This window comes from Pavona decussata, unplaced genomic scaffold (genome assembly GCF_977016875.1).
Source record: "Pavona decussata unplaced genomic scaffold, jaPavDecu1.1 SCAFFOLD_270, whole genome shotgun sequence".
Taxonomy (NCBI): domain Eukaryota; kingdom Metazoa; phylum Cnidaria; class Anthozoa; order Scleractinia; family Agariciidae; genus Pavona; species Pavona decussata.
The window spans coordinates 219,068-234,643 of NW_028145672.1; the positions used below are offsets into that span (position 1 = coordinate 219,068).

At 40.1% G+C, this 15,576-nt stretch overlaps 1 protein-coding gene across 1 annotated transcript; it reads left to right on the forward strand.

Moving 5' to 3' along the window:
* The first annotated feature begins 11,141 nt into the window (after window positions 1–11,141).
* Window positions 11,142–15,133, forward strand: LOC146455715 (programmed cell death protein 6-like). The gene is made up of 4 exons (XM_085093886.1): window positions 11,142–11,284; window positions 12,145–12,384; window positions 12,968–13,169; window positions 13,483–15,133. The coding sequence occupies exons 1-4, from the start codon at window positions 11,224–11,226 to the stop codon at window positions 13,649–13,651; spliced, it is 672 nt and encodes a 223-aa protein (XP_084950012.1). The 5' UTR covers window positions 11,142–11,223; the 3' UTR covers window positions 13,652–15,133.
* The last annotated feature ends 443 nt before the right edge of the window (window positions 15,134–15,576 follow it).

Here is a 15,576-nt window from a genome sequence, read left to right on the forward strand (position 1 = left end):
TTTCGGGGGTTTGATTCTTACGTTTGGCGGTTTGATTTTTAAGTTTGGCGGTTTGATTCTTCTTTTTGGCGGTTTGATTTTTACGTTTGGGGGTTTGATTCTTACGTTTGGCAGTTTAATTCTTGCGCTTGGGGGTTCGATTCTTACGTTCGGGGGTTCAATTTATGCGTTTGGCGGTTCGATTCTTACGTTCGGGTGTTCGATTCTTGATTTTTTGGGTTCGATTCTTATGTTTGGGGATTCGATTTGTACGTTTTTGGATTCGATTCTGACGTTCGGGAGTTCGATTCTTACGTTTGGATGGTTCTATTCTTACGTTCTGGGTTTTTATTCGTACATTCTGGGGTTTGATTCTTATGTTGGCGGTTTGATTCTTGTGTTTGGGGGTTCGATTCTTACGTTCCGGGGTTCGATTCTTACGTTTCGGGGTTCGATTCTTGCGTTTGGGGGTTTAATTCTTACGTTTGGGGGTTTCATTCTTACGTTTAGGGGTTCGCTTCTGACGTTTGGCGGTCGATTTTTACCTTTGAGGGTTCGAATTTTACGTTTGGATTTTTTTATTCTTACGTTTGGGGGTTAGAGTCTTACGTTTGGCGATTTGATTCTTATGTTTGTTGGTTAGAGTCTTACGTTTGGGGGTTCGATTATTACGTTTGGAGGTTAGAGTCTTACGTTCGGGGGTTTGATTCGTACGTTTGGCGGTTTGATTCTTGCGTTTTGGGGTTAGAGTCTTACGTTAGGGGTTTGAGTCTTACGTTTGGGGGTTTGATTCTTACATTTAGGGGTTTGATTTTTACGTTTAGGGGTTTGATTCTTACGTTTGGGGGTTCGATTCTTACGTTTGGGGGTTCGATTCTTACGTTCGGAGCTTTGATTATTACGTTTAGGGGTCCGATTCTTACGTTTGGGGGTTCGATTCCTACGTTCGGGGGTTTGATTCTTACGTTTGGTGGTTTGATTCTTACGTTTGGCGGTTTGATTGTTACGTTCGGGGGTTTGATTCTTACGTTTGGCGGTTGGATTCTTGCGTTTGGGGGTTCGATTCTTACGTTTGGGAGTTTGATTCTTACGGTTGGGGGTTTGATTCTTACGTTTCGGGGTTTGATTCTTGCGTTTGGGTGTCCGATTCTTACGTTTGGGGGTTCGATTCTTACGTTCGGGGGTTTGATTCTTACGTTTGGGGGTTTGATTCTTACGTTTGGGGGTTCGATTGTTACGTTTTGGGGTTCGATTCTTACGTTTGGGGGATCGATTCTTACGTTTGGGGGTTCGATTCTTACGTTAGGGGGTTTGATTCTTACGTTTTGGGGTTTGTTTCTTACGTTTGGGGGTTCGATTCCTAGGTTTGGGGGTTAGATTCTTACGTTTGGGGGCTCGATTCTTACGTTCGGGGGTTTGATTCCTACGTTTGGGGGTTTGACTCTTACGTTTGGGGGTTCGAGTGTTTCGTTTAGGGGTTTGATTGTTACGTTTGGGGGTTCGATTCTTATGTTCGGGGGTTTGATTCTTACGTTTGAGGGTTCGATCCTTACGTTTGGGGATTCGATTCTTACGTTTGGGGGTTTGTTTCTTACGTTTGGGGGTTTGATTCCTACGTTTGGGGGTTTGATTTTTACGTTTGGGGGTTCGATTCTTACGTTTAGGGGTTCGATTCTTACGTTCGGCGGTTTGATTTGTACGTTTGGGGGTTCGATTCTTACGTTTGGGGGTTTGATTCTTCCGTTTGGAGGTTTGATTCTTACGTTTGGGGGTGCGATTCTTACGCTTGGGGGTTCGATTTTTACGTTCGGGGGTTTGATTCTTGCGTTTGGGGATTCGATTCTTACGTTTGCGGGTTAGAGTCTTACGTTTGGGGGTTAGAGTGTTACGTTCGGGGGTTTGATTCTTACGTTTGGGGGTTTGGTTCTTACGTTTGGGGGTTCGATTTTTACGTTCGGGGGTTTGATTCTTGCGTTTGGGGGTTCGATTCTTACGTTTGGGGGTTAGAGTCTTACGTTCGGGTGTTCGATCCGTACTTTTGGGGATTTGAATTTTGCGTTTGTTGGTTAGAGTCTTACGTTTGGGGGTTCGATTATTACGTTTTGGGGTTAGAGTCTTACTTTCGGGGGTTTGATTCTTACGTTTGGCGGTTTGATTTTTAAGTTTGGCGGTTTGATTCTTCTTTTTGGCGGTTTGATTTTTACGTTTGGGGGTTTGATTCTTACGTTTGGCAGTTTAATTCTTGCGCTTGGGGGTTCGATTCTTACGTTCGGGGGTTCGATTCTTGCGTTTGGCGGTTCGTTTCTTACGTTCGGGTGTTCGATTCTTGATTTTTCCGGTTCGATTCTTATGTTTGGGGATTCGATTTGTACTTTTTTGGATTCGATTCTGACGTTCGGGAGTTCGATTCTTACGTTTGGATGGTTCTATTCTTACGTTCTGGGTTTTGATTCGTACATTCTGGGGTTTGATTCTTATGTTTGGCGGTTTGATTCTTGTGTTTGGGGGTTCGATTCTTACGTTCCGGGGTTCGATTCTTACGTTTCGGGGTTCGATTCTTGCGTTTGGGGGTTTAATTCTTACGTTTGGGGGTTTCATTCTTACGTTTAGGGGTTCGCTTCTGACGTTTGGTGGTCGATTTTTACCTTTGAGGGTTCGAATTTTACGTTTGGATTTTTTTATTCTTACGTTTGGGGGTTAGAGTCTTACGTTTGGCGGTTTGATTCTTACGTTTGGGGGTTCGATTCTTACGTTTGGGGGTCCGATTCTTACGTTTGGGGGTACGATTCTTACGTTCGGAGGTTTGATTCTTACGTTTGGGGGTTTGATTCTTACGTTTGGGGGTTCGATTCTTACGTTTTGGGGTTCGATTCGTTCGTTCGGAGGTTTGATTCTTACGGTTTGGGGTTTGATTCTTACGTTTGGGGGTTCAATTCTTACGTTTGGGGGTCGATTCTTACGTTCGGGGGTTTTATTCTTACGTTTGGGGGTTAGAGTCTTACGTTTGGGGGTTTGATTCTTACGTTTGGGCGTTTGATTTTTACGTTTGGGGGTTTGATTCTTACCTTTGGGGGTTCGATTCTTACGTTTGGGGGTTTGATTCTTACGTTTGGGGGTTCGATTTTTACGTTCGGGGGTTTGATTCTTGCGTTTGGGGGTTCGATTCTTACGTTTTGGGGTTAGAGTCTTACGTTCGGGTGTTCGATTCGTACGTTTGGGGGTTTGATTCTTACGTTTGTTGGTTAGAGTCTTACGTTTGGGGGTTATAGTCTTACGTTCGGGGGTTTGATTCTTACGTTTGGCGGTTTGATTCTTGCGTTTGGGGGTTCGATTCTTACGTTCGGGGGTTCGATTCTTGCGTTTGGTTGTTCGATTTTTACGTTCGGGTGTTCGATTCTTGATTTTGGGGGTTCGATTCTTATGTTTGGGGGTTCGATTTGTACGTTTTTGGATTCGATTCTGACGTTCGGGAGTTCGATTCTTACGGTTGGATGGTTCTAATCTTACGTTCTGGGGTTAGAGTCTTACGTTTGGGTGTTCGATTCGTACGTTTGGGGGTTTGATTCTTACGTTTGTTGGTTAGAGTCTTACGTTTGGGGGTTCGATTATTACGTTTGGGGGTTAGAGTCTTACGTTCGGGGGTTTGATTCTTACGTTTGGCGGTTTGATTCTTGCGTTTGGCGGTTTGATTCTTACGTTTGGCGGTTTGATTCTTACGTTTGGGGGTTTGATTCTTACGTTTGTCGGTTTGATTCTTGTGTTTGGGGGTTCGATTGTTACGTTTAGGCGTTGGATTCTTACGTTCGGGGGTTTGATTCTTACGTTTCGGGGTTTGATTCTTGCGTTTGGGGTTTTGGTTTTTACGTTTGGGGGTTCGATTTGTGCGTTTTGGGGCTCGATTCTTACCTTTGTGGGTCCGATTATTACGTTTGGGTTTTTATTCTTACGTTTGGGGGTTTGATTCTTACGTTCGGGGATTCGATTCTTACGTTTGGGGATTCAATTCTTACGTTTGGGGATTCGATTCTTACGTTTTGGGGTTCGAATCTTACGTTCGGGGGCTCCATCTTTAGTTTTGGGGGTTTGATTTTTACGTTTGGGGGTTCGAATCTTACGTTCGGGGGCTCGATCTTTAGTTTTGTTGGTTTGATTCTTACGTTTGAGGGTTCCATTCTTAAGTTTGGGGGTTTTACCCGTACGTTTGGTGTTCTACTCTTACGTTCGGGGTTCGGAGATCTTACGTCTGGGGGTTCTATAGTTATTTTTCGGAGTTCTATTCTTACGTTACTTGGTTAGGGATCTTAGGTTTGGGGGTTCTATTCTTGCGTCTGGGGGTTCTATTCTTATGTTTGGAGGTTCTGTTCTTACGTCTGGGGGTTCTATTCTTATGTTTTTGTGTCCTATTCTTACGTTTGGGGGTTCTATCCTTACTGTCGGGGGTTCCTATTCTTATGTTAGGAGGTTCTATTCTTACGTTTGGTGGTTAGGGTTCTTTAATACGTATTGGGGCTCTATTCTTACGTCTCGGGCTTCAATTCTTACGTTTGGGGGTTCGATTCTTACGTTTGAGGGTTCGATTCTTACGTTTGGGGGTTCGATTCTTACGTTTGGGGGTTCAATTCTTACGTTTGGGGGTTCGATTCTAACGTTTTGTTGTTCTATTCTTACGTTTTGGGGTTCGATTCTTACGTTTGGCGGTTGAATTCCTACGTTTGGGGGTTCGATTCTACCGTTTTGTGGTTCCATTCTACGTTTGTGGTTCCGATTCTTACGTTCGGGGGTTCGATTCTTTCGTTTGGTTGTTCTATTGTTACGTTCGGAGGTTCAATTCTTACTTTTCGGGGTTCGATTGTTACGTTTGGGTGTTCGATTCTTACGTTCGGGGGTTCGATTCTAAGGTTTTGTGTTTCCATTCTTACGTTTGGGGGTTCGATTCTTTTGTTTTGTTGTTCGATTGTTACGTTCGGGTTTCGATTGCTACGTTCGGGGGTTCAATTTTTACGTTTCGGGGTTCGATTCTTACGTTTGTGGGTTCGATTCTTACGTTTGGTTGTTCGATTCTTACGTTCGGGGGTTCGATTCTTACGTTTGGCGGTTCGATTTTTACGTTTGTGGGTTCGATTTTTCATTTGGGCGTTCTATTCTTACGTTTGAGGGTTCTATTCTTACGTCGGGGGGTTGTATCCTTACGTTCAGGGGTTCTATTTTTACTCTTGGGCGTTCTATTCTTAGGTTTGGGGGTTCTATTCTTACGTCTGGGAATTCTATTCTTATGTTTGGGGGTTCTATTCTCACTTTTGGGGATTATATTGTTAAGTTTAGGGGTTCTATTCTTACGTTTAGGGTTTTTTTTTTACGTTTGGGAATTGTATCCTCACGTTTAGGGGTTGTATTCTTACCTTTGGGGGTTGTATCCTCACGTTTGGGGGTTCTATTCTTACCGTTGGGGGTTCTATTCTTACGTTTGGGGGTTAAGGTTCTTACGTTTGGGGGTTCTATCTTTAGCTTCGGGGGTTGTATTCTTACGTTTGGGGGTTCTATCCTTACGTTTGGGGGTTCTATTCTTACGTTCAGGGGTTCGATTCTTACGTTTGGGGGTTTTATCCTTACGTTTGGTGGTTAGATTTCTTACGTTTAAGGGTTACAACTTCTCACATTTGGGGGTTAGATTTCTTACGTTTAAGGGTTACTAATCGTTACGTTTGGGGGTTAGATTTCTTTCGTTTTGGGGTTACAAATCCTTAGGTTCGGGGGTTAGATTTCTTACGTTTAGGGGTTACAAATCCTTACGTTTGGGGGATACAAATCCTTACGTTCTAAGGTTAGGTTTCCTACGTTTGGAGGAATGATTATGGTTAGGAATTATTTGTGTAAGGAATGATTACGTTTGGTGGTTAGTTTTCTTAAGTTTAAGGGTTAGTAATTCTTACGTTTGGAGGTTAGGAATTCTTACGCTTAGGGGTTAGTTTTCTTACGTTTGAGGAATAGGAATTCTTACGTTTATGGGTTAGTTTTCTAATGTTTGGGGGCTAGAAATTCTTACGTTTCGGGGGTAGTTTCCTTACGTTTAGGTTTTGAGAAATCTTACGTTTTAAGGTTAGATTTCTTACATTTGGGAGTTAGGAATTCTGACGTTTAAGGGTTAGTTTTCTTACGTTAGGAAGTTAGTATTTCTCACGATTTGTGGTTAGATTTCTTACGTTTGAGGGTTAGGAATTCTTACATTTGGGGGTTAGATGATTTACGTTTGGGGGTTAAAACTTTTTACTTTTGTTGGTTAGTTTTCTTACGTTTGGAGGTTAGTAATTCTTACGTTTGAGGATTAGAGTTCTTACATAAGAGGGTTAGGAATTTTTTCGTTTGGGGGCTAGTTTTTATACGTGTGGTGGTTAGTTTTTTTACATTTGGGGGTGAAGAATTATTACGTTTGGGGGTTAGTTTTCTTACGTTCGGGGGTTAGAAATTCTTACGTTTGGGGATTAGATTTCTTACGTTTTGATGTTACAAATTATTACGTTTGGGGTTACAATTCCTTACGTTTGGGGGTTAGATTTCTTACATCTTGGGGTTACATATTCTTACATCTGGGGTTTAGATTTCTTACGTTTGGGATTTACAAATCCTTACAATTCGGGGTTAGATTTCTTACGTTTGTGGGTTACAAATACTTACTTCTGTGGGTTAGATTACTAACGTTTGGGGGTTACAAATTCTTACGTTTGGGGGTTAGATTTCTTACATCTTGGGTTTACTAATCCTTACGTTTTTGCTAGATTTTTTTTACGTTTCGGGGTTACAAATTGTTACGTTTGGGGGTTAGATTTTTTACGTTTGGGGGTTAGAAATACTTACATTTGGGGGTTAGATTTCTTAGGTTTAGGGGTTAGGAATTCTTACTTTTGGGGGTTAAAAATGTTTAGGTTTGCGGGTTACTTTTCTTACGTTTGTGGGTTAGTAATTCTTACGTTTGCGGGTTAGTTTTCTTACGTTTGGTGGTTAGGCATTTTTACGTTTAGGGGTTATTTTTCTCACCTTTGGGGGTTAGTTTTTTTTTGGGGGGGGGGGGGATAAGAATTACTACGTTTGGGGGTTAGATTGCTTACGTTTTGATGTTACAAATTATTACGTTTGGGGGTTTGATTTCTTACGTTTCGGGGTTACATATTCTTACGTTTGGGGGTTAGATTTCTTACGTTTGTTATTTACAAATCCTTACAGTTGGGGGTTAGATTTCTTACGTTTGGTGGTTAGATTTCTTACGTTTGTGGGTTACAAATCCTTACTTTTGTGGGTCAGCTTACTTACATTTGGGGGTTACAAATTCTCACGTTTGGGGGTTAGATTTGTTACATTTGGGGTTTACAAATCTTAACGTTTGGGAGTTAAATTTGTTACGTTTGGGTATTGCAAATTCTTACCTTTGGGGGTTAGATTTTTTACGTTTGGGGGCTACAAATCCTTACAATTGGGTTTTAGATTTCTTACGTTTGAGGGTTACAAATCTTTACGTTTGGGGATTAGATTTCTTTCCTTTGGGGGTTACAAATCCTTACGTTTGGGGGTTAGATATCTTACGTTTGGGGGTTACAAATTCTTACGTTTGGGGTTTAGATTTCTTACGTTTGTAGGTTACAAATCCTTACGTTTGGATGTTAGATTTCTTACGTTTGGGGGTTACAAATCCTTACGTTTTGGGGTTAGATTTCTTAGGTTTGGGGGTTACAAATTCTTACGTACGGGAATTAGATTTCTTACGTTTGGAGGACTAATTCTTACGTTTAGGGGTTAGATTTCTTACGTTTGGTTGTTAATAATTTTTACGTTACATTTCTTACGTTTGGGGATTACAAATTTTTGCTTTTGGGGGTTATATTTATTACGTTGAGGGGTTACAAATCCTTACATTTGGGGGTTATATTTCTTGCTTTTGTGGGTTACAAATCCTTACGTTTGGGGGTTAGATATCTTACGTTTAGTGGCAACAAATTCTTACGTTTGGGGGTTAGAAATTCTTACATTTGGGGGTTTAATTATTAACGTTTGGGGGTTACATTTCTTACTTTGGAGGGCTACAAATTCTTGGATTTCTTACGTTTGGGGGATACAAATCCTCACGTTTGGGGGTTAGATATCTTACGTTTAGAGGATACAAATTCTTACATTTGGGGGTTCAAAATCGTTACGTTTTAGGGTTAGATTTCTTACGTTTGGGGGTTACAAACTCTAACGTTTTATGGTTATAAATCCTTACGTTTGGGGGTTAGATTTCTTAGGTTTGGGGATTAGAAATCCAATTCTTTCAGAGGTTAGATTTTTTACGTTTTGAGGTTACAAACCCTTACGTTTGGGGGTTAGATTTCATATGTTTGGGGGTTACAAATTCTTACGTTCGGGAGTTTGATTTCTTACGTCTCAGGGTTACAAATTCTTTTGTTTGGGATTTAGATTTCTTACGTTTGGAGGTTACAAATCCTCACATTTCGGGGTTAGATTTCTTACGTTTGGGGGTTAATTTTTTTACTTTTTGGGGTTACAAATCTTTTTGTTTAGGGGTTAGATTTCTTACGTTTGGGGGTTACAATTTCTTACTTTTCGGGATTAAAAATCCTTACCTTTGGGGGTTAGATTTCTTGCGTTTGGGAATTACAAATTCTCACCTTTGGGGGTTAAATTTCTTACGTTTTGGGGTTACAAATCCTTACATTTGATGGATTAGATTTCTTTATTTGGGGGTTGCAAATCCTTACGTTTTGGGGTTACAAATACTTACGTTTGGGGGTTACAAATTCTTACGTTTGGGGGTTAGATTTCATACGTTTGGAGGTTACAATTTCTTACGTTTGGGGGTTAGATTACTTACTTTTTGGAGTTAAAAATCCTTACCTTTGGGGGTTAGATTTCTTACGTTTGGGGATTCCAAATTCTTACGTTTGGGAGTTAGATTTCTTACGTTTGGGGGTTAGATTTCTTACGTTTGGGGGTTAGAAATCCTTTCGTTTGGGGAGTAGATTTATTACGTTTGGGGGTTAGAAATCCTTCCGTTTGGGGAGTAGATTTATTACGTTTGGGGGTTAGAAATCCTTATGTTTTGGGTTAGATTTCTTACTTTTGGGGATTACTAATCGTTACGTTTGGGGGTTAGATTTGTTACATTTAGGGGTTACAAATTCGTACGTTTTGAGGTTGCAAATTATTACGTTTGGGGGTTAGATTTCTTACGTTAGGGGTTTAATAATTCTTACGTTAGATTTCTTACGTTTGGTGGTTACAATTCCTTAATTCCGTTTGGGGGTTAGATTTCCTACGTTTGATGGTTACAAATTTTTACGTTTTGGGGTTACATTTCTTACGTTTGGGGATTACAAATTCTTACCTTTTTGGGTTAGATTTCTTACGTTTGGGTGTTACAAATTCTTACGTTTGGGGATTTTATTCATTACGTTTGGGTTTTAAAATCCTTACGTTTTTGGGTTAGATTCCTTACGTTTGGGGGTTGCAAATCCTTACATTTGGGGGTTAGATTTCTTACGTTTGGGGGTTAGACTTCTTACGTTTGGGGGTTACAAATCCTTACATTTGGGGGTTGATTTCTTACGTTTGGATGTTACAAATTCTTACGTTTGGGGATTTTATTCATTACTTTTGGGTTTTTTTAAATGCTTTCGTTTGTGGGTTTGACTTCATACGTTTGGGGGTTACAAATCCTTACATTTGGGGGTTAGATTTCTTACGTTAGGGGGTTACTAATCCTTACGTCCGGTGGTTGTATCTCTTACATTCGGGGGTCGTAAATCCCTACGTTCGGTTGTTGTAAATCCTTATATACTTGTACTTTATAGATAACTTTTTTTTTCTGTGTATTTATGTGTTTGTTCTTGTGTCCCTGACCTTAGCATTTAAATATCTTTTCTTACAGCTTGCTGCCTGGCATTTTTAACTTTTAGGTTATTTCGGGCAGCCAGCACCCCAATGATCTATTCTATGTATATATTTATATTTTCTGTTGTAATAATAATGGGGTGATATTAAGTATTGTTGTTCTTGTTGTTTTTGTTGTTGTTACATTTGGGGGTTGTAAATCCTTACGTTTTGGGGTTTGTATTTCTTACTTTCGGGGGTTGTAAATCCTTACGTTTTGGGGGTGGTAAATCTTACGTTTTTGGGTTGTAAATCTCTACGTTCGGGGGTTGTATTTCTTACTTTTGGGGGTTGTAAATCCTCACGTTCGTGGGTTGTAATTTGGGGGTTGCAAATCCTTACGTTTGGGGGTTGTGATCCTTACGTTCAGGGGTTGTAATTCTTACGTTTAGGGAATGTTAATCTTTTTGTTTGGGGGTTGTAAATCCTTACGTTCAGCGTTCACTAGCATTTGCGTCCCTTTTATGCATGGGAGTACCCAAGGCTCTAAATTTATTTAGCAAAGAGATCCACCACAAAACACTATACCAGCTGATAAATAAAACAAGCATCGTTGCCGAAAGACTGTATAAAAACAGGGGTGGCAATCAAGTTTAGGGGTATTTTCCGAGTTGCTAATAACAAAATCTGAATGTAATGGAACTGCCCGCTATCCATAAATGATACAAGCGATATAAGTGCAAGGGGTTTGCAAACATAAGAGTAAAGATTTCCTTATGATGGCTACCGATCTTGACGGATCAGTCGCAGTGATTATATCGAAGCCTGGTGATACATATGTCTTATTCTTTCCATCACAGACGATCGCCGTCGATACCTAAAATTCTGTTGAATGGAGTGATCGTTGCCGATCATATGGAATGGGCTATGCATTCTCGGAGACCCAGTAATGTAACCTGTCGATGTCAGTAATTATTTGAAAAACAGAACTAACGTTTAGCTTTGTTGATTAAATGAGCTTCACGAGCCTTTCTAATTGAGTCAAGTTTGTCCCGTATAATTTCAAGCGGGATTGAATGGCCAGGTTGGTTGAAATGTAGCGAGACAGGAGTAGGGTTGATTAGTTGACGGTGATTCACCCCCTCACCTGTCACATAGAAATAGATCATTGTCGAGTTGCCAGTTGAACCTCATTACGAAAGTGAGGCGAAGTGCAAAGTTTTTCACGTGAAAAGTGTGAATGAAAAGTCACTCTGAAATTCTAAATTTTCATACAAACACATACACAAGCCTCGGTTTCATAATGAGGTACAAAGCTTTTTCGGCAGTGGAAACGAGGTTCGGCTAAGCGACCTGGCCAAACATCTCGCTTCCAAACAATCCAAGATGGCGGGTCAATATCCAGGGTATGGACATCAATATGGCGGCCACCCAGCTCCTCAACAAGGTTAAATTTACACTTTACTTATTCTTGTAGTGTTTGACTCACTGTTTCAGCCACTGTTATGTCAAGCCTAGATCACTGCAACCCAGATTGCGTGTTATTGCATGCTGTTTACAGTGGCTGTCGAAAATTTCGTATTCTGCCATAGTTAATTTGTGTTCAATCCGAAAGTGATGCTTTTGTATTTAAGGACGGTTTCTCCTTATGCAGAACTATTTTTGTGTGATTTTAGACTGCACGAAAGCTCGTCTTATCAAGGGCTAGAATGAAACGGACAAAAAAAATTGGGGGAAATTTTCAGCAGAAGAGATAAAGTTTATTTGTCTTTGGATTTGAAAAATGCGTGGTTACTCCAATTTCCATTTTGGATTTCAACGGCATTTGCTAATATTTTTTTTTCCTGCATGGTGATGAGCCCCACAAAAATACTTTTGAATAGGCCATTCGCGAGTTGCTGTAAACCTCACTATGAAAGTGACTGGCCAGGTGCAAAACCTTTCATATGAAAATTGGTTTTGTTTGCACATCAATGAAAACTAATTTTCATAACAAAATCTTTGCACTTAGCGTCGCTTTCATAATGAGGTTTAAAGCAACTTGGAAATGGCCTATTGGTGGAAACCATCCTTAAAGGAGCACTGTCACGGCAATTTATTGTATTTTGGTAAAAACTGCCAAAACATTTGACAAAGAACCTTTTCTCTAACAAGAAATTGCACTAAGGAAATCATTGTCACAGAAATGATGGCTGGACTCAAGCCTATAGACCTTTGGTTTTCTGTTTTGTTTTTTGTTTTCTTATGTGACATGTAAATGACTAAACTCTGTTTGACTCAACATTTTCTTTCATCTCTTGAAAACAGGCTATGGAGGTGCCCCAGGCTACCCCTCTCAGATGGGTTATCCACCTCCTGGTGGGGGGTACCCAGGGGGTTATGGAGGACCTCCAGGTGCCCCTCCAGGGGCAGATCCTACATTGTGGAATTGGTTTATGACATGTGACAGAGACAAGTCAGGTCAGATTACAGCTAACGAGCTGCAGCAGGCATTACTGAATGGAAACTGGTCACATTTCAACAGTGAAACTTGCCGACTAATGATTGGTATGTGTTTCCAGAAAAATTCTCTGTCTTTAATTCACCCTTACCCACACACTGGAAATTCTAATTTTATAACTTCATACCTTCTTTAAAATCATTGGATTTTGAGACACTCCCTTCCCCTTCCCCTCCCCCTCCCCCTTGTAATAATTGAAGGGTTTTGTGAAAGAAAGGCATGTGTTTATTTGCATTAAAATCGAAATATTCCCAATAAGTCCTATTGTTAGAAACTTAGTTGAATATTTTATTTTTGAGCAAAATGCTACACTGTAAGTAAACAAGAAATAGCTTATAGCTTTTGCAAAAAAAGTGCAGCTTATAGTCTGGTGTTTTTGGGATTTTTTTTTTTTTCGCCTACAACTACCCATTCCAGCCTAGCACTTGAACCCTTTATCAGGGATCCTTTATTTTGACACCGATGAAGCCACGAAGGTCGCTAGTGAATCTGCTTTTATTATTTTTAAATGAAACCTAGCTGATTAAAATCTATGTGAGGCAATTGCTCAATCGTTCAGGTTTAACTATGTTAGCAGTTGCAGAGAAAGATTTTTGTTCTAACTGTGAGTGTAATAATTATTTGTTTTAGGCATTTTTGATCGAGATCAGTCAGGTACCATCAACTTCCAAGAATTTCAGCAACTGTGGCAGTATATAAACCAGTGGAAGGGAGCATTTGATAGATATGATCAAGACAGATCAGGCGCAATAGAGGGACAGGAACTGCACAGGGCATTTGCTGAGATGGGCTTCAATGTTTCACCTAACTTTGTTGGTCTGGTGCTGAGAAGGTACTGATATGATCATTGACATTTTGTTTGGCATCTGTATGGGCGCTGGCCAACAACCACAAAAGCTAACTTGCCCCCCTCTCTCCTCACTCTTACCTGTATTAGAGAGCTTCAGCAACAGCAACAGCAGCGAAAATCTCTATTAAAAGGAATTCGCATTTTTTCAAACATCATCTCAATAATTGAATAATTATTATTCCAACTCGCTTTAAACATCAAACGTAGGTTAAATCTCCTGGAGTTGAATTATTGTGGGTCAGTTTTTATTTTTTTTTCAGATCCTTTACCCTCTTTTTATTTCATGTTCAAACAGATTTGACAGTCATGCTCGCCGAAGCTTGAAATTGGACAGTTTCATCCAATGCTGTGTGATGTTACGAGCCTTGACAGATGCATTCAGAGCCAGGGATATGAGTCAGAATGGGTCTATCACCATTAACTATGAAGACTTTATGTGCATGGTGCTTTTAAACAAACCTTAAATTGTCTTTCTGTGATTTGACAATGCTGTGTTATTTATTAACCATTTCTTTGGGATACCAAAATGCCCAGACTGGTGGTGGGGTGGGGGGGGGGGGGGGAGGGGGAGGATGTGGATTTAGTACTCTCCTGTATAAAGGTAAAGGTACCATAACCTCATTTGGGGAGGGGAGTGGAGAGGTTAGGTAGAAGTAATTTTCACCCTTACCATGCACTAATTCCAGGACAAGCAGCACTTTTTTCCAGCTTATACCCTATGCTGCAAAGTCATTTTAGATGTATTCAGCTACCGTTGTACCACAACACAAATTTCAATCCTTAATAGGTCCAACAAAAGCGTGTGAATTTTATATTGTATCCCCCCTCCTCTCCCCCACTCCTCCACCCCGCTTCCTGGGCAAAATGCATTTTTCAATGAATTTACAGTTCTAGACCATACATTTGTAACAATTTTTAATTTAAGAGTTTGAAACAAGGCCATTTATATCAGGAGTTTTGTTCATAGCAATACTCTGCTATTAAAATTTTGTGTCTTTCCTGGCGGCAACTACAGAAAAGACTGCTGACCTAGCTGAATTTGAGGATGACCTTTAGTTAGAAAGATAAAAGCTTATTTAACTTGCCATATTTGAACAGCAGTACAATTTTCCTTGTAAGCCCAGCTTTTTCAACATTTTGTTTACATCATTTAGTTACAAGTAATATATCAAACACACAGAAGAGCGTTTTGTTGGGATTCCAAACATCAGCTTCAAGATGTTTGGAAATCAGGTGAAGCCCTCTTTTGACTGTTTGATACAGCTATTTAAACGTTAACCGTTTAACCCATAATATCAAAGATCAAATTCACCTATCTTGCCCCCATACTTTTCTTATAAAAGTACTGGGGAGAAGTTATTAAATTATCAAGAAAATTTACCTTGGGTGATCATATGCTTAATTCTCATGACCTCAGGGGTTGAATAAGCATTGGTATTACAAGGAGAAATTTGATGCTGATCACTGTTAGGGCTTAAAGTGTTTTTAATTTTTGGAGAAATTCAAAGCAAAAGTTCACCAAATTTTATGATAATTAAGAGCACTTTTCCAAACCTCCTTCACTGTAATGATTTCCTTTGTTTTCTATTCACAACAGGAATTAATAAGTTTGAGAACAGTGTTTTCAAACTTTCAATTGAGTCATTCTGTTTGCACTATGATAAAATATTTTCCAATCAGGAAGAGCATGACCACAAACTCAGTATGTACATGAAACCTTGTTATAAACATCTTTATTTTGTGAACAGAACTGTACATATGATGTACTGTGTTTAGATGTAGAGTTTTTTTGATAAGTGAGTGACCTTGATGTGTAAATTTTTGGTCTTTGTGAGTAAGTTTACTTAAAAAAAAAAAATAAATGTTGCCTTATTCAAAAAGTACCAAGCAAAGAGCTGTAATCATATAAATGTTTGGTACTCTCCTTAATAAACAACATAGGTTCACGCAGTGCCTTTTTGGGCTGGAATAGGGTAAGACTGGGCTGTAGTTGTGTATGGTTTTCATGAGTAAAATTGGGTTGGAAACCTACACAACTACTGCTCACATGTTGGCTGCTGTCATCTCGGCTTGTGTATTTGAAGCGGTTTTAACCGCTGGTATAGGTTGTTGATTGAAGGCCTTGTCCGAAACATGGGTAGTGGTTTCAAGAAGCATGCCATCAACACACACCCAAATTTCGAGGGTGCCCCTCCCCCTCTTCCCCCATACTCTACAGGCGAAAAGGGTGCCAATAACTCGAAACGTAGGCCTCTCTATTCCGTGTTCAACTCGCTCTGTGCTGTCTGCCAATTTTTCCCATTGCCGGGCTTGTTATAAGCCACACACAAACAGCCGCCTAAAGCACTGGCCCTCGCGAGTGCTCGCGCGCGTTTTGTCCCACACTGAT